The 22114-nt window shown below is 39.7% G+C and overlaps 1 protein-coding gene across 1 annotated transcript in view; it reads left to right on the forward strand.

Moving 5' to 3' along the window:
* Kdm5a (lysine demethylase 5A) overlaps positions 1 to 21737 on the forward strand; it is an 85614-nt gene extending 63877 nt beyond the window's left edge. The window contains exons 23-28 of the mRNA XM_059258497.1: positions 655 to 1206; positions 1565 to 1708; positions 6417 to 6576; positions 8740 to 8960; positions 11486 to 11896; positions 19051 to 21737. Of these exons, the coding sequence (XP_059114480.1) occupies positions 655 to 1206; positions 1565 to 1708; positions 6417 to 6576; positions 8740 to 8960; positions 11486 to 11896; positions 19051 to 19257 (1695 nt within the window). The 3' untranslated portion in view covers positions 19258 to 21737. The remainder of the gene's footprint in view (positions 1 to 654; positions 1207 to 1564; positions 1709 to 6416; positions 6577 to 8739; positions 8961 to 11485; positions 11897 to 19050) is intronic.
* The last annotated feature ends 377 nt before the right edge of the window (positions 21738 to 22114 follow it).

Below are 22114 nucleotides of genomic sequence, written 5' to 3' on the forward strand. Positions count from 1 at the left end.
CCCAGAGGAAAGTAAGAATGTTTATCTGTATCAAACTTGCCCTTGAGGAACAGGAAACCATTACTTACAGTTTATGTTGTTCTGGGTATCAGATTAAGGTACCTTGGTGTATTACTGTATTTAATCCTTAAAACAATAAAATGTGGTTGGTGGCATGTGTGCACTTTTCAGAAAACTGAGATCCCGAAAAGTTGTGCTGTAGATCAATAAATAGTCTACAAGTCCAAGAGCCAGGAACTTGGTATGAGTACTTGATCTCAAAAAATACCCTCTTTATACTGTACCCTACAGAAAGTACTCTGATATAAATTATCAAATATCATAGCAGTTTGTCCATTTTACAGATGAGAAATGTTTGTGTAGAAACTAGAAGGGTAACCCGCCAGGTGATGGTGGCACACGCCTTTAATCCCAGCACTTGGGAGGCAGAGCCAGGCGAATCTCTGTGAGTTCGAGACCAGCCTGGGCTACAGAGTTGAGTTCCAGGAAAGGCGCAAAGAAAAGCTTACACAGAGAAACCCTGTCAAAAAAATCAAAAAAAAAAAAAAAAAAAAAAAGGGTAACTCACATTTCAGGAAATTGCCACTGGTATTCTTTGATATTTTGTGGGTATTTTAGAATGACTCCTTTTAATTAAATGCTTGTTGTGTATAGGTGGCAGTTTTCAAAGAACGAGAGCAAAAGGAGATTGAGGCCATGCATTCCCTCAGAGCAGCCAACCTAGCCAAGATGACAATTGTGGACCGCATAGAAGAAGTAAAATTTTGTGTTTGCCGCAAGACAGCCAGTGGGTTTATGCTGCAGTGTGAGCTCTGCAAAGACTGGTTCCATAATAGTTGTGTTCCCCTTCCAAAATCGAGTTCCCAGAAAAAGGGATCCAGCTGGCAGGCTAAAGATGTAAAATTCCTTTGCCCTCTTTGCATGAGATCTCGAAGGCCCAGGCTCGAGACTATTCTGTCACTCCTGGTATCCCTTCAGAAGTTGCCTGTACGGTTACCTGAAGGAGAAGCACTTCAGTGTTTGACAGAACGTGCCATGAGTTGGCAAGATAGAGCACGGCAAGCCTTAGCCACAGATGAACTGTCCTCTGCCCTGGCCAAACTCTCTGTGTTAAGCCAACGTATGGTGGAACAAGCAGCTCGAGAAAAAACTGAAAAGATTATCAGTGCAGAACTCCAAAAAGCAGCTGCCAATCCAGACTTACAGGTCAGCTTCTAATTTGCCTTCTTATGTTTCACGTGGTAGTAATTGTCAATTTGTGACTAGTAAATTAAATGTATTTTAACATGTTGACTTAGATAGAAAAGTAGCTATAATTGCCAGCAGTTATATGATCCGTAGCATCACCTTCCTTCTGCATATACAGCTTTGCTTTGCTTCCTTTTGGTAAAAAGTCAAGTCATTTCGGTGAAATACTATCTGAAAATATTCAGGTAGACTGTAGCATCATTTATTTTCTGCCAGCTGCTTTCTAAGTAAGTTAGTTACCTTTTGTTGATGTTAAAGCATGTATTAATTACCTATGTTTGTTTAGTCTGTTTGTCTGTTCATCTTTGCTGTTTAGGGACACTTACCTAGTTTCCAGCAGTCTGCTTTTAACCGGGTGGGGAGCAGTGTGTCGTCTTCCCCCCACCAAACAATGGACTACGACGATGAGGAAACAGATTCTGATGAAGATATTCGGGAGACATATGGCTATGACATGAAGGTAATTACAGGGGCAGGCAAGGGATACATATCTGCTGACCACTTATATTTGAAGACTGAGGGTGGAGGAGAAATTAGTCTTCAGTATGTGATGATAGCAGTTTTTTAAAACTTAAAGGAAAAAGAATCAAAACTGAAACTTTAAAAAAAATCTTATATTTGTGGTGAAGATTTTTTGTTTTGTTTTGTTTTTGTTTTTTCGAGACAGGGTTTCTCTTGTGTAGCTTTGGAGCCTGTCCTGGAACTCACTCTGTAGCCCAGGCTGGCCTCAAACTCACAGAGATCCGCCTGCCTCAGCTTCCTGAGTGCTGGGATTAAAGGTGTGTGCCACCACCGCCCAGCAATAAAACATTTTTAGATTTTCTTTGAGTTGTTAAAGTCTGGAGGCTAAAGATGGAACTTTTTAGTAGGCTATTGTGTGTGAGACACTGGGTTCTTGCCTCACTACTACCAAAGAATATCTGTACAGTATATTTTAAGAATCCCAAGCCATAGGTATGGTGGCCCACACCTTTAATCCCAGCTCTTGGAAGCAGAGAAAGGCAGATCCCTGGTCTACAGTGTTCCAGGACAGCCTACACCAGCTATACAGAAATCCTGTCTCAGATTTAAAAAAATAAAAATAAAAAAAAATCCCAGGCTTGCCAGGCATTTAGCACACCTTTAATCCCAGCAGTTGGGAGGCAGAGGTAGACCTAGTCCACATAGTAAGTTCCAGGCCAGATAGGCTGCTTAGTGAAACCCTGTTTAGTCAGTCAAAAACTAACCACCCCACCCTAAATGTACTAAGAGTCTTTTGCTCTGGTCTCTTCTTTTTCTGTACAATGTGCTAGACACTGTTGATGGGGAAGGGATTGATTCACCTCTCATATAATAGAAAACTATGCAGTTGGAGAAATGATAGCTGGGGAGTGGGTGGGTGGGTGGGTGGGTCTAAAAGTGCTTAACTGCTGTTACAGAAGACCTGGATTCAGTTTCCAGCACCCACATGGAAGCTCATAAATGTCTGTAGCTCTTAATTCCAGGAATCCAGTACCCACTTCTGGTCTCTGTAGGCTCCTTCACACGTGTTGCATATAAATTTACACAAGCACATACACATAAATAAAAAAAAAATAGTGCATTGCAAGGGGCAAACGGTTAGGTCGTAACAAAGAGACTTTCTGTAGCATAAGACAACAGGGTACAGGAATGATCTCCCACTTTGAAGATGCTCTTGTTCAGTTAGAGTGAGTACTTTGTGTTCTGTTTCTAGCATGTAATTCCCACCATATTAGAGTAAAAGCAGTCAAGATTGGCCAGTGTTGGTCATGGGAGGTTAGTATGAGCTGTGCAGATCATTTCTAGTTAGGCAGTCTCTGCTATGCACTTAGTTAATGGTTCTGATTCAAGAGTAGTGGGTTCTGGACCTAGCCTTGGACCATAAGGCTACAGGGCTGCAATTCTGTGGTATTAGTTTGAAGCACTTAAGTACTTGTTTTTTGATGGAGGCAAAGTTTTTCTGCTTGGGAATTTCTGGACCAAGCTTTAGTAATTCCCTGGTGGGGACCTGGTCTCTTCTTCTGATCTCTTAATAATTGCCTTCCTTACACAGAGAGATAGATACAGTGTCGTACTTTGCCCCTGGTTAGCATTTGCAGGGGTACAGATTGTTTTGTTAGTGACACTACAACTGACTTCAGCACCTGTGTTAGATCAGGTTGACCTTTCATTAGCACTGTGTAAACCCTTTGGGGTTTGCCTAGTAATAATCTGGATCTGCAGAGAGACCTAGAAGTAGGCAGTAGTTTTATGTGTGACTTGGTTGCTCTGTTAGAATCTGTGCCTATAACCTGGGAGCTTGGTACTCTGATATAATGACTTTCTTCAGAGATTTGGGTTTCTTTCTGTACCCATTGACTATCTTTTTTTTTTTTTTTTTTTTTTTTTGAGACAGGATTTCTTTGTGTAGTCCTGGCTGTCCTATAAGTAGCTTTGCAGACCAGGCTGGCCTCAAATTCACAGAGATCCACCTGCCTCTGCCTCTGCCTCCCAAGTGCTGGGATTAAAGGTGTGTGCCACCACCACCTGGTCAATGGGTTTTGCATGAGCATTTTTATGTAGAGGTCTGAAATTGATGTTGGGTGTGTCTTTCTCAGCCACTTTCCACTTTATTTGTTGTTGGTGCTAGATCTCTTGTTGAATCTGGAGCTCTCAGATTCAGCTGGATATGCCCTAAATAAAGATCTTCTCTCTCCATCTTAAACACAGATAGTTGCCTTGCCCAATCAGGTTTTTCATCAGTTCTGGGGACCCAAATTCTGGTCATCACACTTTTGCAGCACTTTTATCCACAACCAGGAAGCCTCAGGACCTTTTCTGTTTCCACTTCCCCCATTCTTAGAGTACAGATGTGCTGCCATATCTGGCTTTATTTTTCTGCATAGATTCTAGGGATCAGACTCAATGTTCTTATGTTTGAGCAGCAAGCATTTTAATAACTGTGACCCATCTCCCACCTGAAGCTACTAATTTTTCTGTTGATTCTGTGTCCCGATGCTTGCTTAAAGTATTTACCATATCTAAAAGTTTGTTTATTTCATTTTTTTATGTGTATGAGTACTTTGCCTGAGAATCAAACCCCAGTCTTCTGCAAGAGTTGCAAGTGCTTTTAGCCACTTAACCGTCTCTCAAATCTAAAAATTCTGTGGTTGAGTCTTGTATGTGTAAATGTAGATGTGTGAATATATGTGAGTATACAGTTATGTATATGTGGATGTGGATGAGTGTTCATGTATGTGGATACCAGAAATTAATCTTGGGTATGGTTTCTCAAGGAAGCATCAACTTTATTTTAAATTTCTTAAAATCACATTTGTTTGCAGATACTCATTCACACCATGACACATGTATGGAGGTCATAGGACAGCTTGTGGAAGTCAATTCTTTCCTTCCACCACGTGGGTCTTGGTGGATGAGCTATTTGCGGCCCTACGTTATTGTATTCCATTTCTTTCCCTTTCCTTTTTTCCTTTTTCTTTTTCTTTTGTTGAGACAAGGTTTTTACTATGTAGTCCTAGCTGGCCTGGAACTCAATATCTAGACTAGGCTAGCCTTGAACTCAATAGAGATAGATCCACCTGCCTCTTCTGATTTTATTTGGGGTTTTCTTAGTGAGTAGTACTTCCTTGATAGCTCAATGCCCAGTATTACTTAGAAAGAAGACACTCTGTGATTAGACAAATCAAACATAGAAATACACTTACTAGCAACTAAAGACAACTACTGCTACCACAGGAAAGAAAATTAAAGTTAAGTGATAATGAAAAATAAGATGAGGCTGGGCGGTGGTGGCTCACGCCTTTAATCCCAGCACTCGGGAGGCAGAGCCAGGCGGATCTCTGTGAGTTCGAGGCCAGCCTGGGCTACCAAGTGAGTTCCAGGAGAGGCGCAAAGCTACACAGAGAAACCCTGTCTCGAAAAACCAAAAAAAAAAAAAAAGAAAAATAAGATGAACTAGAACTGTCAGAATTGTAGAAATTGTATATTGCCATTCAACTTCTTCATTGTATTACCTAAGGGCAGTTGGTAAGAGTACGTGGGTTTGAAAACCTTTAGAAGGGATTAAATTGCTTGTGTCTTAATGTCACATTTGAACTTTCCTTCTTCCTCTTAAGTCCATTTTGTATTTCTGTTAAAAGATCATCAATTACTAACTTGGAACTGGAGAGATGGTTCCAGTGGTTAAGAGCACATACTTCTTTTGCAGAGGACCTGGGTTTGTTTCCTAGCACCAACATTAGGTAGCTCACAACCACCTGTAATTCGAGCTCCAAGAAGAGCCAATATCTCTGACCTCAATGGGTACCTATAATCAAATGTACAGTCACATACATGTACACATAATTAAAAATTTAAAAAAAAATAGGATTCTTGTTAGTAAGGATGTTTTTGCTGTTGGTGTTGGGTCCCCTGGAACTAGAGTCACAGACAGCTGTGAGCTGCCGCGTGGGAGCTGGGAATTGAACCAGGGTCCTCTGGAATAGCAGCCGTGCTCTTAACCGCTGAGCCATCTCTCCAGCCCCAGTAAGGATGTATTTATCTAATAAATAGATTTGGGAGGTAGATTTTTTTTTGTTTTTGTTTTGTTTTGTTTTGTTTTTCGAGACAGGGTTTCTCTGTGTAGCTTTGCGCCTTTCTTGGAACTCACTTGGTAGCCCAGGCTGGGGAGGTAGATTATTTAATGGTATCTTTGTAGATATTTTTAGTTTAATTTTCTCTTTTGAGCTCAAGTCACTTAAGCTCTGTGTGTGTGTGTGTGTGTGTGTGTGTGTGTGTGTGTGCGCGCGTGCACGTGTGTGCGCTTGTGCACGCTCAGTTGTTACTTTCTGTATTATTTAATATAGTTAATTTTTTTTTGCTTTTTTTAATCATAGTTAATTTTAATGTCATGTTTTTAGTGTCTTAACGTGAGAATTTTTTAAGTAATTTATTCAAATTTATTTCATGTAGAAGGTGTCAGATCCCCGGAACTGGAGTTATAGACAGTTGTGAGTTGCCATGTAGGTGCTGGGAATTGAACCCAGGACCTCTGGAAGAGCAGCCAGTGCTCTTAACTGCTGAACCATCTCTCTAGCTCCATGTCAGAAGTTTTTAACCTGAAAGCATTCATTTATAGCTTTTTGCAGATTAAGGGGTTATAATTCTGATAACTTGTCTTTGTTCTTTAGGATACAGCCAGTGTGAAGTCCTCTAGTAGTCTGGAACCCAATCTCTTTTGTGATGAAGAAATTCCCATCAAATCTGAAGAAGTGGTTACTCACATGTGGACAGCACCTTCATTCTGTGCAGAACATGCATATTCTTCTGCTTCTAAGAGTTGTTCTCAAGGTAATAATTACTTTTGGAAAGATGTGTAGGATTTGGGCATGTTGGCACATGCTTGTCATCCAAGCTCTTAGACAGGAGAGCCCAAGAGATCAAGTTCTTTCTTAACTAGATAGCAAGTTTAAGGCCAGCGTGGACTACATGAGACCATGTCTTTATAAAAACGGAAGTGAGCCTGGAAGATGGTTCAGCACCAGCCATGCAAGTCTGACAACCTAGGTCTGATTTTCAGAACCCTCATAAACGTGCTAGCTGCAGTGGCTTTCCTCTGTAATCCAGTGCTGGTGCAGGAGATTGGCTAGGAATTCCTGGCCAGCTCGTCTGCAGTAAGCAGCACAGCAGGAAAACAAGTTCCCTCAACAAGGACTCGGTCAACAAAGACACTGTCGTCTAACCCACATGCCGTGGCTGTACTCACACAGTAAATACAAAATAAACAAATCTGATAGAGTGTTTGCCTAACAAGTGCAGGGCCTGGGTTTGGTCCTCAGCACTGAGAAAAACAAAAAACAAAATTATATATGTGTAGAAAGTAAGTTGAAACAGATAGAAAAGACATCATATTAATTCAGGTTGTTAATCCCTCTTGAATATATACCTGATTGTCACTTACTAAGAGAACTTGAAAACATTTTTGTGGTTGGAGAAAGTCAAAATCTGTTTTTCATTTTCTGTCATTAGATGATAGCCTGAAAAGGTAATAGAATTATAGAGTCCTAATTAGGAAAATTTTATAGGTCTCGTAGTCACATGTTATATTTGTAGAATCTCTGGCAGACCTTCACTTACCCTCTGCTTCATCAGTACCAGCTGAATCTTTAAAAAAAAAAAAAAAAGAATATTTGTGCTAGCCTTGGGTATTCTTTACTTTTGTGGAGTTTTTTGGGGGGGGGTGTTTAGAGATAGAGTCTTACTCTAACTTTAGCTGGTTTAATTCTCTGTTGGCTTCAGACCTGCAGCAGTCCTCTTGTATCAGCTTCCTGAGTGCTGGGATTTCAAATGTGTGCCACTGTACCTGGTTGGGCTTTAGTATTATGGGGTTTGTTGTTGTTTTGTTTTGTTTTGTCTTAATTTTTTTTTTCTTTTTAAAATGTGTGTGTGTTTTGCCTGCTTGTATGTATGTGCACTATGTCTATGCCTAGTGCCTAAGGAAGTCAAGAGAAGACATTGGATCCCTTGGAACTAGAGTTATGGGTAGTTGTAAGCTAACCATGTGGGTGCTGGGAATTTGAACCTGTATCTTTTGCAAGAGCAACAATGTTTTTAACCACTGAGCCATCTCTCAAGTCCCACCTTTTGCTATTCTTAATTGTTAGAAAGTTCTTTCTTTTGATGAATGTTTTCTCAATGGTGTTCATTTTTCTTCTACCCAGAGAAAATAAGTAATACTTTATTTCACTGCTCTGGATAATGACCTCTAATTCTCAGAGATCCGCCTGCCTCTGCCTTTAGTTCTTAGTGCTGGGGTTAAAGGTGTGCACCACCACCGCCCTGTAAGAACCAGTTTTACACTGTAAATCAGCTATTTGAGGGTGGCCCTTAGAATTTTAGCTTCATGTGGGGGGTGTGGGGGTGTACATGTGCTCGAAGGCATAGGGTTGATGGCGGGTGTTTTCCACTATCAGTTTCAGTCCTGGTTTTTGTGACAGGATCTCTCATTGGAACCTGAAGCCCACTGATGGACTAGACAGGCTGCCCCAGGGAAATTTGGCTGTCTCCATATCACAGCCCTAGGTTACAGTTAGAGTTGCCAACTGCCACAGCCAGCTTCCTGTGGGGGGTGCTGGGGATGCAAACTTGGGTCCTTATGCTTGTGTAGCAAATACTTTGCAAATTGAGCCATGTTCCCAACTTCCTATATTCATTTTTTTTATTTCATTTTTATTTTAAAGTCTGATAGTACATGCCTATATTCTAGCTACTTGGGAGCTTGAAATGAGGGGTCCTTTTGAAACCACTCTAGTCTACATAATAACTTTCTTTGGGAGGGGGTTGCTTCCCCCCCAAGCAAAAACATGCAGAAAACCCTTTTTTGATAGTGATATAATGAATTCAGTTATCTAAATTTACTATAGAGGGGAGAGGTAAATTCCTTTCCTAAACATTGACTTTGAAAACATTTGTGTACCATCTCCTCTTCTTTGTTTCCTGATGCCTTGGGGAAAGGTTCAAGCACACCAAGGAAGCAGCCTCGGAAGAGCCCGTTGGTCCCCCGGAGTTTGGAGCCTCCAGTGCTGGAGCTGTCTCCTGGAGCGAAAGCCCAGCTGGAAGAACTCATGATGGTGGGAGACCTCCTAGAAGTGTCTCTGGATGAGACACAACACATATGGCGGATTCTGCAGGCCACACATCCACCCTCAGAGGACAGATTCTTACATATCATGGAGGTATGGACTTCATACTAACTTCAATAGTGATTTTTTTAAAGATATTTAACATGTCCATGTTCCTTAGTAGTATCACATAATACTGTCAAAGGGATGGCTGAGTGGGTAGTAATTTGGCAGTCCTGTTCTCTCATTTAAGCAAAAATATTTGTTCCTGTGTGTGTGTGTGTGTGTGTGTGTGTGTGTGTGTGTGTCTGTCTGTCTGTCTGTGTCTGTGTCTCCCACCCCCACCCCCCGCAGGGTTTCTCTGTATTTTTGGTGTCTGTCCTGGATCTCGCTCTGTAGACCAGGCTGACCTTGAACTCACAGAGATCTGCCTGGCTCTGCCTCCTGAGTGCTGGGATTAAAGGCGTGCACCACCACCTGGCCTCCTTTGTTTTCTTTATTGAAATTTTATGTAATAGTTCTTTTATTTCTGCTTGATAAAAAGCAAGAATTAAAAAACATTTAGCCAAGTATTGTGGCAGACTTATAATCATAAAACAGAGGAAGTGGAGGCAGGAAGATCAGGCATTAAAAGTCATCCTTGGCTACTTTGAAGCCAGCCTGGGCTACAAACAAAAATCAAGCAGTTTAGGGGCTAGAGAGATGACTCAGTGTTTAAGAGAATATCCAAGCACCCATGTTGGATGACTCACAACCACCTGTAACTCCAGCTCCAGGGGATCTGAAGCCCTCTTTATTCCAAAAACTCCTCAGCTCACAAGCATATATCCACACAGAAACACATACATATATACATATAATTTTAAATGTCTCTTTAAAAAAAATCAAACAGTTTTAGAACAGTTGTCTTAGAACTGGATAAATGTGGTAATTTTTAGAAGGTGCGGCAGGGGAGATGGCTCAGTAGGTAAAGTGCTTGCTGTGCCAATATGAGGACCAAAGTTTGGAGCTCTAGCACCTACATTAAAAAAAAAAGAAAACCTTAGATGATCTTGGCCATTAAATAATCCCAGTGTATGAGAGACAGGCAGGGAATCTTTGGAGCAAACCAGCTAGTCACACTAGCCAAAATGGTGAGCTCCATGTTCAGCAAGAAAACACACCTCAGTTTTTATAAGGTGAGTTGTGATTGAGGAAGACACAGATACCTACTTCAGGCTTCCACATACATTGGAACTTATATACATATGTATACATATGCCACAGGTGTGTGCGTGTGCACAGGAAAAAAGGTAAGGGGGTGGTTAAGCAGAACTAGATGAGTTGGAAAGGAGAGTTCACAGTCATGTACTACATTTATATTAGCAGTTTGTATTTCATAATGGTGTTACATCTCCTTTGATCATGCTAGGATTATAGGCATGAACAATCCATTCCTGAATATAGGGTTGGTTTTATTTTCTACTCTTTTTTCTTCATTGAATATTCTCTCTTAAAGGGGTCTCACTCACTATATAGCCTCGGCTGTCTTTGATCTCAAAGAGATCCACCTGCTTCTACCTCTGGAGTGCTGGGCAGTTAAAAGTGTGCACAACCGTACTTGGCTTAATCAGTCTCTTATTTATTTTCCTTTTTTCTTTGAGACAGGGACTTTGGCAGCCCAAACTTTTTGAGTAGCAAAGGATGACCTTAACCTTCTGATCTTCCTGCCTCTACCTCCCACATGCTGGGGTTATAGGCACATACCTCCTACACATACATCTGGTGTTATGGTATGCTGGAGATCAAATTCAGGGCTTTATGAATGATCTACCTGCTGAGCTACATACTCAGCAAATCTGTCTCTTAAACAGCTTTTTTTTTTTTTTTTTTTTTTAAGTGGTTGCTGGGAATTGAACTCAGGACCTGAGGAAGAGTAGCCAGTGCTCTTAACCTCTGAGCCATCTCTCTAGCCCCAAACAGCTTTATAATAGTACCTTTTTTGTCGTTTAAAATTTTTTGGTGTAGGCCTGGAGAGATGGCTCAGTGGTTAAGAGCACTGGCTGCTCTTCCAGAGGTCCTGAGTTCAATTCCCAGCAACCACATGGTGGCTCACAACCATCTGTAATGAGATCTGGTGCCCTCTTCTGGCCTGCAGGCATACATGCAGACAGAACACTGTATACATAATAAATAAATAAATCTTTAAAAAAGAAAAAAAAAAAATCTTTGGTGCAGTGGCTACATCACAAGAGCTATCATCTTACCTTTTTTTTTTTTTTTTTTTTTTTTAAGTAAACCACTTGTATTATGTACATTCATATTGTATGTAAATACCACCACAGTCCATCCCTAGAACTCATTTTGGGACCTGGGAAGTTGAGACACACTCTCATTACATAGACCAGGCTGTCCTTGAACCTGCAGCATCCCCCTTGCCACTGCCTCCCAAGTGTTGAAATTACAGATGTGTACCACCAATGCCCAGCTTCCCACAACTCTGTAATCATCCCAAACAGGAAATCTGTTTCCTCTCCTTCACCTCCTATTCTACTTTTTGTGTCTGCTAATTCATTTGTTCTAAGTGCCTTACAGAATAGAATAGCACTATTTCTTTAAAGTTTTTTATTAAAATTCTGATTAATTTTATATTTTTGAAGGACGATAGCATGGAAGAGAAACCACTAAAAATGAAAGGAAAGGATTCTTCAGAGAAGAAACGGAAGCGGAAGCTAGAGAAGGTAGAACAGTTTTTTGGAGAAGGAAAACAGAAGACCAAGGAGCTAAAGAAAATAGATAAACCTAAAAAGAAGAAATTAAAATTAAATGTGGACAAATCAAAAGAGCTGAACAAATTGGCCAAGAAGCTAGCGAAAGAAGAAGAAAGAAAGAAAAAGAAAGAAAAGGCCGCTGCAGCCAAAGTTGAGCTTGTGAAAGAGAGTACTGAGAGGAAAAGAGAGAAAAAAGTGCTGGATATCCCCTCAAAGTATGACTGGTCAGGAGCAGAGGAGTCTGACGATGAGAATGCTGTGTGCGCAGCACAGAACTGCCAAAGGCCGTGTAAGGACAAGGTGAGGTGCAAGGGCTCATCAACGGGTGTGAAAGGGCCAGAGCTAATGATGCTTGTGGAGATGTGTGTGTAAAATGATAACTGTATTTGTGATTCCAGGATTTGGACTTCTAGCATCATTTTTTCTACAGTTTTTATAAACCATTTTAAATAGTGAAGCTACTTAAGTGTACCTAGTGGAGGAAATGCTTTCTTTTAAGTCATTTACTTAGAGATACACAGAAGGATAGAAAAGTCCCTTGACACTCTTGGCAAGCAGTGTATTTCATACACAGTGTGCAGGTCAGGCTTCAAACCACTCTTCCAACCTCCCTTGGTGTGATTCAGAACTAGATGGCTGATCTATTAGCCACAGTAACCTGAAAAAAGTCCATGCTTAGGTTACTCACACTCTAGATGAAGGATACTCTCTTAAATAGAATATGATTTTTTTAAGCAAATAATTCATACTCTTAATGGTATTCTTAGAATTTTTCAGCCTAGGCTAGTAGATGGCTCAGTGGTTAAAGGTGCTTGTTGCGAAGCTTGACAATCTCAGTTCATTCCAAGGACTGCATGGCAGAAGTCCAGAACTAGCTTCCTTGAGTTGTCCTCTGACTCCCATATGTGGTCTGTTATTTTTATTTCATATACATGTAGTAACTTTCTTAGCTCTAAATTTTAAGTACAGCAATTCTGTGTTGGCTATTTTTTAGGTAATAGTTATGTTAATTTCTGGGAGAAATGGACAGACTTAATTGGGGGAGGGGGGCGGATCTCAGTTCTTTAAGTGATTGGAAACATCTTTTATTCTTCCTGTTAAGAATACTAATAAGGAGCCATTGTGGCGGTACACATTTGTAATTCAGCATCTAGGTGGCAGAGAAAAGGAAGGTTTCAAGTTAGAAAGCAAGTTGGGCTACCTAGTGAGATCTTCTCTCAACAATAAATTTTCAAACCAATAATTATAATTTTAAAGGGCTAGGGTGAAAGCTCAGCTGTGAAGTGCTTACATCTAAGGTTCTGAGTACAAGAACCTATATAAAAGCTGGGCATCACAGCCATGTCTGTGACAACAACACTGAGGCAAAACGGGGAGGGAGGGCAGATGTGGAGGCAGGTGGAGCCCCCAAACTTGCTGGCCACACTTGAGCTGCTTGCTGAGCTCCAGGTTCAGTGAGAGATCCCGTGTCAAAAGTGAGGTGGAGCACTAGAGGAAGATAGCTGTTGTTGACCTCCTGACACCACACCCACAGTTTATAATGTTGAGTGTATTCTCAGACCGTTCATCGTTTAGAATGGGAAATATTCCTCAGCTTAAAAATGAAAGTTAAGGACCGGGCGGTGGTGGCGCACGCCTTTAATCCCAGCACTCAGGAGGCAGAGGCAGGTGGATCTTTGTGAGTTTGAGGCCAGCCTGGGCTACAGAGCGAGATCCAGGAAAGGTGCAAAGCTACACAGAAAAACCCTGTCTTGGGGAAAAAAAAAAAAAGAAAAGAAAGATAAATAAAACCACTGTTTCTTGAAGGGGGTGCCCCACTCAACCTTCTGAATTAAGTACTTAACACAATTTTAGAGCCTGAAAGGGCCTGAGAGGTCTCTTGTTCTGGTTCCTCATATTTGCATATATGATGGACCAAACTTACAGAACTTAGTAGTGGTAGAACCTCAAAACCTTTTAAAAGCCAACCCTGGCTCTTTGACTGTTCCAGACTGAGGTTCTCTAATCAGGTTCCCAACTCCTGGATAATTTTTTGTTTATTAACTAAACAGGCTGATGGAAGGTTAGCTTTTCTTCTTTGGCTATGAAAATATTAGTAGCTCATTGCTGTTAGATCTTTCTTCTCTCTTTTTCTTTAGCTAATTTTCAGTAATTTCAGTGCTAACAATATGTCAGTTCACTGATTATCCTGTCCTCTTCCTTCAGCATGCAAACCCTACAGGTACTACCACCCCACTCACTATATGATTAAATATTAAAACTAACTTATGAAAAAAGAGAAAACATTGTCTGTGAAGACATTTCATAACAGGAAGTGCTATATAAGTGTAAAGAGGTAGTCATTACTTTTAAATGAACCATGAAATTTGTTCCTATAATAGTTGGTATTTGTGTGGGTACATTTTCATAGAACATAGATTTAGCTACATATTTAGGGAAAATGTCTATATTAAACAGTTAAAGATGAGCATAATGTGGTTTTCCCTGTCATTAGCTTAAGTGAAATAAATTTAATGTTATATTTCTCTGTTAATTCTATACAGATTATTTCAGATTATAAATATTTCATCTGCCATTGCTATTTTGCAGTTTATTTCTGGCACTAGTTTTACTAAGAATTTCCAACTTTTTTAATTTGTGGTTAAGTGTCTAACAAATGATATATAACTTCAAATAAGAAAAACACTTTTTCAGGAAAATATTATGCAAATAAGAAAAACCTTAGAGTTCATTGATTTTTAGCTGAATGTCCCTTCATCAGTTCTCCTATCAGTAATGGCTGTTATTTTTTCTAAAAATAGAAAAATTAAGTGGTTACTTGAATGTTCCTAGCTTCGGTTTCAAAACAACTTACAAGGAGTAAAGAAAGATAACACCAGAGTACTGTGAAGGGTTCTGAAAGGCTGTTTCTTCCATCAGTTACGAAGTTTGAGCTAAAATTAATTTTTAAAACAATATAGAGGTATTTCAGAAATGTTTTAAAATCCAGAGAAGCCTTTTCTCCCTGAAGTCTGCTCCTGTATCTATCTTTGTGTTAACAGTGAAACATGCTTAAAAGAAAAAATTCTTTTAGGTTAATATTTGAGTAGCTTTTTTTATTTTCAGCATTAGAATAAACAATCATAGTTGAGCATGGTGGTGTATGGCTTTAATCCCAGAACTCAGACAGCAGAGTCAAGTGGATCTCTGAGTTCGAGGACAGCCAGGGCTACAAAGTGAGACCCTGTCTCACAAAAAAACAAAAAAAGAATAATCATTTTACATACGATGATATACTGTTTTTCTCGCCACATAATTTATTCCCTTTGTGGAACTGTTTATTACTCACTTCTTTATAAGATGTTTATTACAGTAAATCAAAATATTTACATTTATAAATTCTTGCCTCACATATTTAGTATCTGCTAGTCATTGATTTTAAAAGATTTTTGTGGCTGGGCAAGGGCAGCATACACCTTTAATCCCAGCACTGGGGAGGCAGAGGCAGGCAGATCTCTGTGAGTTCAATGCCAGCCTGGTCTACAGAGCGAGTTCCAGGACAGCCAGTGCTACACAAAGAAACCATGTCTCGAAAAGCAAAAAAAAAGATTTTTGTGAAGATACTGGCTCACTCAAAGAGTTTATTGGCTTTACCAGTCATAGCTGTCTTTAGTATGGATTACCAAAAGCTAGATGTAGAAGTAAATGTCTAAGACACGTCCCTGGTACTGAGACAGGATTGTGACCAAATGTCACAGTTTGTCTGGGACTGTCTAGATCTTAGTGTGGAAGATTTTACCTACTAGAAAATCTGTCATTCCTAGGCAAACTGGAAGGGTTACTCACAATGTTTGTAAGCTAAGAGTATCACTAAATAGCACCCCCCCCCCAAACAGTATTATGCTCTAAGGTCTGAACAAAATACAAATTGCCAAGAGCTTAAGTCTGAGTGTGAAATCATACAACAAAATGTCAGGCTCTCATTATTTCTGCTACTCTGTTTCCCTCTTTTCACGTGCCATTTCTTTTCTCTCTTGATTATACTGGAGTAAAACTCAGGTCCTTAAATCCTTAAAGATACTAGGCAAGCATTCTTAGCACTGAGCTGTTAAACACTCAACCTCAATATATTACTTAACGTGTGTGTCTGTGGGGGGGGGGGGGGGTTCACCGGTTAGTCAGAGGACAGTAGTCAGTTCTCTCTCCACCATGTGGAATCCACCCAAGACATCAACTCATATTGATTGTCAGGCTTGGCAGCAAGTGCTCTTCCTACAAGAGATCTTTCTGGCCCTGTTCTCTTACATCTGAACACAGTAACCTATTTGTACTGTATTACTAGATTTTTACTGGTTAATTTATCAGCTCATAGTTGGTGTAGGTTTTTTGTTTGTTTTTAAGATCCAGGGTCTTGCTATGCTACCTGTAAGGCTTCAAGAGATCCTCTTGCCTGCGCCTCTCAAATTAATGGGACTGTAGACATATGCCACCATGCTTGCATTTTGGAGGAATTAGTTAATTACTATTTTTTTTTTTTTTTTTTTTTTTTTGTTTTGTTTTGTTTTTCGAGACAGGGTTTCTCTGTGTAGCTTTGCGCCTTTCCTGGAACTCACTTGGTAGCCCAGGCTGGCGCTGCCTCCCGAGTGCTGGGATTAAAGGCGTGCGCCACCACCGCCCGGCTAATTACTATTTTTTTTAATTTACTGAATGATGAAGCCCTTTTCCCTGAACAGTGAATGCAGGTAGGTGTGACTATTAGAATGTAGAATGCAGTTAGCCAGATTCCATGCTTAGGAACTTTTAGGTTACTGCATAGGTTGTTGCCTCTCTCAGAATTGTCTGTGGATTCAGTTGACATTCTGAACTTTTTTTTTGCTTTGTGATCCTGTGGGGCTTTTCATATGGCAGTGGAATTCAGATTGATTGTTCATAAAGGAGTTGGTAAGTGAAGGATACAGTTTTCCTTACTGTATTATCAGGGTAGATTGTTCCATAACTAGAAGGCTGCAGTAGAATCTGTACATCAATGACTAACTCAAGAAAAATGGTATCTTTTTTGAAATAGTGGAAGAGCTAGAACAGGAAGGTACTTCTAGTCAAAATCACACAAGAGAAAATACTGCTTTTTATATATATATAAACTTTTTGGTTTTTTGATTTTTCAAGACAAGGTTTCTTTGTGTAATAGCCTTAGCTGTCTCAGAATTCACTTTATAGACTAGGCTGGCCTCAAACTTGCAGAGATCTGCTCACCTACCTCCCAAGTCCTGGGATTAAAGGCATGCACTACCATGCCTGACTCATGCCTTCCTTACTTAAAAGGAAATAATAGATTTAGTTTTTAGAAACTAGAAGCCATTGAGTACAGTGAAAAATTTAAAAACCATAGAATGATTTTTTATTTATTTTTTTTTTAGGTAGCAAATATTTCTAAATTGGTAGCATTTTTTACTATGGACTAGCATAAAATGTCTTGATTGGATTAATAGGGTTAGAGGTAAGAGTAAAGGAATCTGTTGGTTGGAGTGGCATCATAAAACATCATAGTAGCTGGGCATGATGGCTCACACCTTTATTCCCAGCACTTGGGAGGCAGAGGCAGGCACATCTCTGAGTTCAAGGCAGCCTGATCTACAGTGTAAGTTCCAGGACAGTCAGGACTTCACAGAGAAACACTGTCTTTGGGGGTGGGGGGAATCATATTATCCCAAATCTATGCAATTCCATGAAACACAGGTCATTTTTCTGATTCCTTTATAAGCTCCAAACACCTAAAACATGCATCTTCAGTTCACCTGCAATGGTTAGCAGTTTATAAGTGTTTACTTTCCTAAATAGCTCCTTCATATTTACTTTATTCTACAGCCTGTTATCTCATAACTTTTTGCTGGTTATACCAGGGTCATTGTGATCTGTTTCTTAACTGTACTTTTGCTTTCTTCTGAGGCAAAACATACAGTTACAAATAAATAGAATTTAGTTTAGGTGGGAGTAAAGTTGCTCTGAACTTACAGGAAGCAATATCACAAAGAAGAGACATCAGTGGTCTGAATCATCTAGAATGTCTTGAAGTCCACACTCAAGTTCTAAGTGTGTACTTTCCTTTAATAAACTTAAAACTTTGCCTCTGAGATCCCAACATTGTGAAGGCTAAGACAGAGGATCTCCTTTGAGCCTGGCGGAGTGCTAGACCGAAAATGAAGTTTCAGGCTAGCCTGGGCTACGCAGTAAGACTATATGCCTAAGGGGAACACCTAAAGAATTTGATTATGGGAAGAAAAAAAAATTTTTAGAAAAATACAAATATTTAAGAGTACTTAAAATAGAAATGATAAAAGTTAACAAAAGCCAAATGACAATATTTTATAAATAATTTTTCCATCTTTTATTACAAGTCCAAAATTACTGACATGATTGTTGTAAATTTTACAAGCTACGGAAACATTTTGAAAACCACTCACTTTCCCTGAATAAAACTTACTTACCTAGCCAAGGCCTCCTTTGTTCTCCACTGGCTGTCTGACAAAGCTCATGGTTTTAAGTGGCTTCCTGTATCACCACCACAGTGATCAGCCTTTGTATTGTGAAGGAGGAGGACTAGCCCTTTTCATCTTGATAGAATCCTGTCTACTGTGACATTAAGTGTAAGAACCACAATCGCCTTCCAAACAGAATAGCCTGAAGTTACATTATACTACCTTGCCTTACTGTAAGCACCAAGGTGTAAAGTCACCAAGCCAAAGTCCTTTCCTGTCTCCTGTAGTCACTGTAGGCCCTGAAGGATCAGTGTTGGCCTGGCATCTGCCGCTGACACTTGTCATTTTTTCAGACTAATTTTAAACCCCAGAGTAATCTATTGACCTGTGTCTTTGACTGTTGTAATTGGTTAACTTGTAAGATTTGACCTCTGATATTTGCTAACTTTTTATAGGGAGTTGTATTTGTAACGGAAGAAGAGAAGAATAAAAAATAGTAGTTTTAAAAGTGGCCTATGTGACTGCTTTTCTAAAAAGGTATTTAATGCTCTTAGTACTTTGGCTTATCTCTTTGAAATAAAGCTAATCTACAGGATTGCCTCACATTGTTGTACTCTTCCTTTCTTGATTGTTAATTGCATTGTCTTAGAGCCTAGAACCTGTTAATATTAGCTAAAACTACTTGGCTGCTCTATTAGAAGTTTCTTTTTTGTCAAGTATTCCCCAATCATGTTTCTGCCTCACACGGAACCCCAGGTATTCATGAGGTAATAGAGTACCTAAGAGGCCTAATTTTGTGGACACACTATGGTAAACTATAATTTGGGGGTATTAACTTATCAGCTTCTTTCTTTGAAAAATAACCCCATAAGAAGTCATATCTATCTCTGGATATCCCAATTGTTTGCTCTCCTTTAAGCCAAGAAAGCTCTTTGGTTTGCTTTTATTCTGGTCTTACTATTATGATACTTAATATTTCCCAATCTTTATCTTCTGCAGGTAGACTGGGTGCAATGTGATGGTGGCTGTGATGAGTGGTTTCATCAAGTTTGTGTTGGTGTATCCCCAGAAATGGCTGAAAATGAAGATTACATCTGTATAAACTGTGCAAAGAAGCAGGGGCCAGATAGCCCAGGCCAAGCACCACCTCCTCCCTTCATAATGAGCTACAAACTTCCAATGGAGGATCTTAAAGAGACCAGTTAGCAGATGCTTGGTTAGCTTGCAACATGGGGGGAAGTGGACCACATTGAGACCTTACTCATCAAGCAGAGTGGTTTCAACCACTCAGAATGTTGTTTCCAAAGATGAATGGACTTCAGAGAAAGTCCTCTTAGTGCTGGCTTCCTCTGTGCATGGATTGTGTGGGCTACATTCTCAGTCATCTGTGCAGAGGATGTCTTCTTGGTACAGCAGCCAGTATTTTAGCTCTTGACTCCTTTGAGTATGGTTTGCTACGTTAAGATCAGGTTCTTGCTGGAACTCTTGGAAGGCTGTGTGTCATTAACACGTTGATGTGCTTAGTGGGGCATGTTAGAGGTGGCCTGTGACCAACTGAAAGTAGTTGTAAAAGGTTACAACCTACAGGTGCCGTCAGAAGGCCCTGGTCGTTTGAATCAGGAGTCAGTACAACTCTTCTTTCCATAATTTACTGGCATTTATGCCCCACTGATCCAGCTAGGAGGAGCAGGCCAAAGTTATCCCTTCTAGAAGTCTCGGGGTGGCAGTGCAGTCTGTGGACCTCAGCTGCTTGTGCTTATTTATACCAATAAGAAAATCCTCCAAAAGAGCCCCTCACTCTCCTTAGGAGGATATCAGCAGGTTAGGAAATCTGACTAGACTGGATTCTGGGAAGAAGGTTTTTTTCTTATTTCAAGGCAAGTTAGCCCATTGATTTGAGAAGTCTGTCTGGGTCTGTTTTAGAGAAGAGAGGTACATGGATCCAGGTTTCTGGAGGGAATAGGGATGACTAATGAGAACATTTTACTGAGCCTCAGTGATGCATGCTTATCTGGGAAACCCTCATTCACAAGTATTCCAGACTCCACCATGCTTCAGGCATGGCCATGAGCAAGACTGGCAAATAACAGCTTTTGCCTTGCAGCCCTAACCCTGATGCCTGTAGTTTCCAACATAGCCCCAGAAGATGTTGATGAATAACACCATGGCTTCATCAGAGGATATGGGGTTATAGGTCCTCTGGGTGTGAAGCTGTTTTAGTAAATCCGTTTTTAAAAAGAAAGAAAGACTTGTTTTTACTTTTTTCTAAATGTCTCTGACTACTGACTGTTCTATAGATTATTTTTCCTTTTTTAATATACATATATGAATATAGATATATATAGATATATATATTTACTGTTACCAGCAGCGTATGACAGAGTTTGAGCATCAGAAATCCATTTGGGAGCTTGCATTTTCTTTCTGCTTTTTGATAAAGAAATCCCATTCCTTCCTTGTAGTACAAGGAGTTAGCACTCCCTTCTCCATTCTCACCTAAACGTATCTTCCACTTTTCTTCTCTTGGAATAGATAATATATTTCCTCCATGGTGGGACTTGTCCCTGTCTGTTGGGCAGCTTGGTCTTACTCTGGTCAGTGCTGAATGTTTTGTATGTTTGAAACTATGGTGCTGTGTCCTTTCCCCCTGTTGGGTCCTGTGTTCTTATAAAGGTGTTAGGTGTACTCTGTAAACTCTACTAGAAGGGGACTAATATATTTTAAAGGACAAAAAAATTTTCTAAAAATATTTATCTTCACTATCCTGTGTTCTTTATTTTGGCTTAAGAATCTGCAGTTTGACTTAAACTCATCAGTTGTCCTCTTCAAGGGGGCATTGAGCAAACCTAGAAAGTTTGTGGTCTCTGTTCCCCATTGCCCCGGTCTCTTAAGGAAATGTCTTCTAGTAACTAGAAGTGAGATGTACTGTCCAGTTACAGACTGTGTGGGTATGAGGGTTACCTCAAAAGGCATCTTAAGAAGAGAAAAGGTTTTTCTTACGAAATGCCTTCCCAAATGCTAACCAGGCTTGACCCTGCTTAGCTTTCAAGGTCAGATGAGATATACACATACAGGTGGTACGGCTGTAGGTACAACATCCAGTTTCTGGTTTATACTACCTACTTTTTGGTCTCTTCACTTATTAGCTAACATTTGAATATCTTGACCAGTTATGTGGTTTGAATGTGTTGTGCTTGTGTCTTGAATTTCCATCTCCATGTGGGTGTGAGTAGTGGTTACTAATTAATTAAATAATTAGTTAATTTCATATATTTTGTTTTACCAAACTATGAAGATTATCATTTAAGAATTTTATTTGGTTGATGTTATAACAAGAAAAGCACAATTTTTTTTTTTTTTTACCTTTTTGTCTTTGTAAAAGACTTGAAATACCTGTGGTTTAAAAATTGAGTGTACTCCCACCCTTCAGAAATTTAAAATATAAGTGATGGAATCCCAGAATGCATTTAAAAAATTTGATTTTCCTTCCAATTAACTATTTTCCATTAACTGTTACCAGAACAGAGCCATGAGGATGCTGAAAGGTGACTGTTTGGGGAATAATTTGTGTACTTTGTACAGTGTTTGTCATTGGAGACCTCAGAAATAGGCAGTCTGTACCTATGACTAGCTGCCTGTCATCTTCTGACATTTTGAAACTTTAAATATATAATTTAATTGATTCATTTGACTCTTTCTGTACTTATTTGAGAAATTTGGTTTGTCTTAACCATAGATTTATGCCAAAACTCAAAAGAATATAAGAGAGGGTCTGGGAAGATGTTTCAACAGTTAAGAGCACTGACTGCTCTTCCAGAGGACCCAGGTTCAATTCTCAACACTACATGGTGGCCCACACCATCAGTAACTATAGTTCCAGGGGATCCTACGTCTTCTTCTGACCTCCAAGAGCACTGCACACGTGTGCACAGACATATATTCAGGAAAATATTCAAACACATAAAATAGAAGTAATTAAATTATAAAATATTCTTCTAAGGATATGAGAGAGAAACTAGCACTCTACCCACACCACAAATTAAAAAAAAAAACCTATAATTTG

The sequence above is a fragment of the Peromyscus eremicus genome, chromosome 3 (assembly GCF_949786415.1).
Source record: "Peromyscus eremicus chromosome 3, PerEre_H2_v1, whole genome shotgun sequence".
In the NCBI taxonomy this organism is placed as follows: domain Eukaryota; kingdom Metazoa; phylum Chordata; class Mammalia; order Rodentia; family Cricetidae; genus Peromyscus; species Peromyscus eremicus.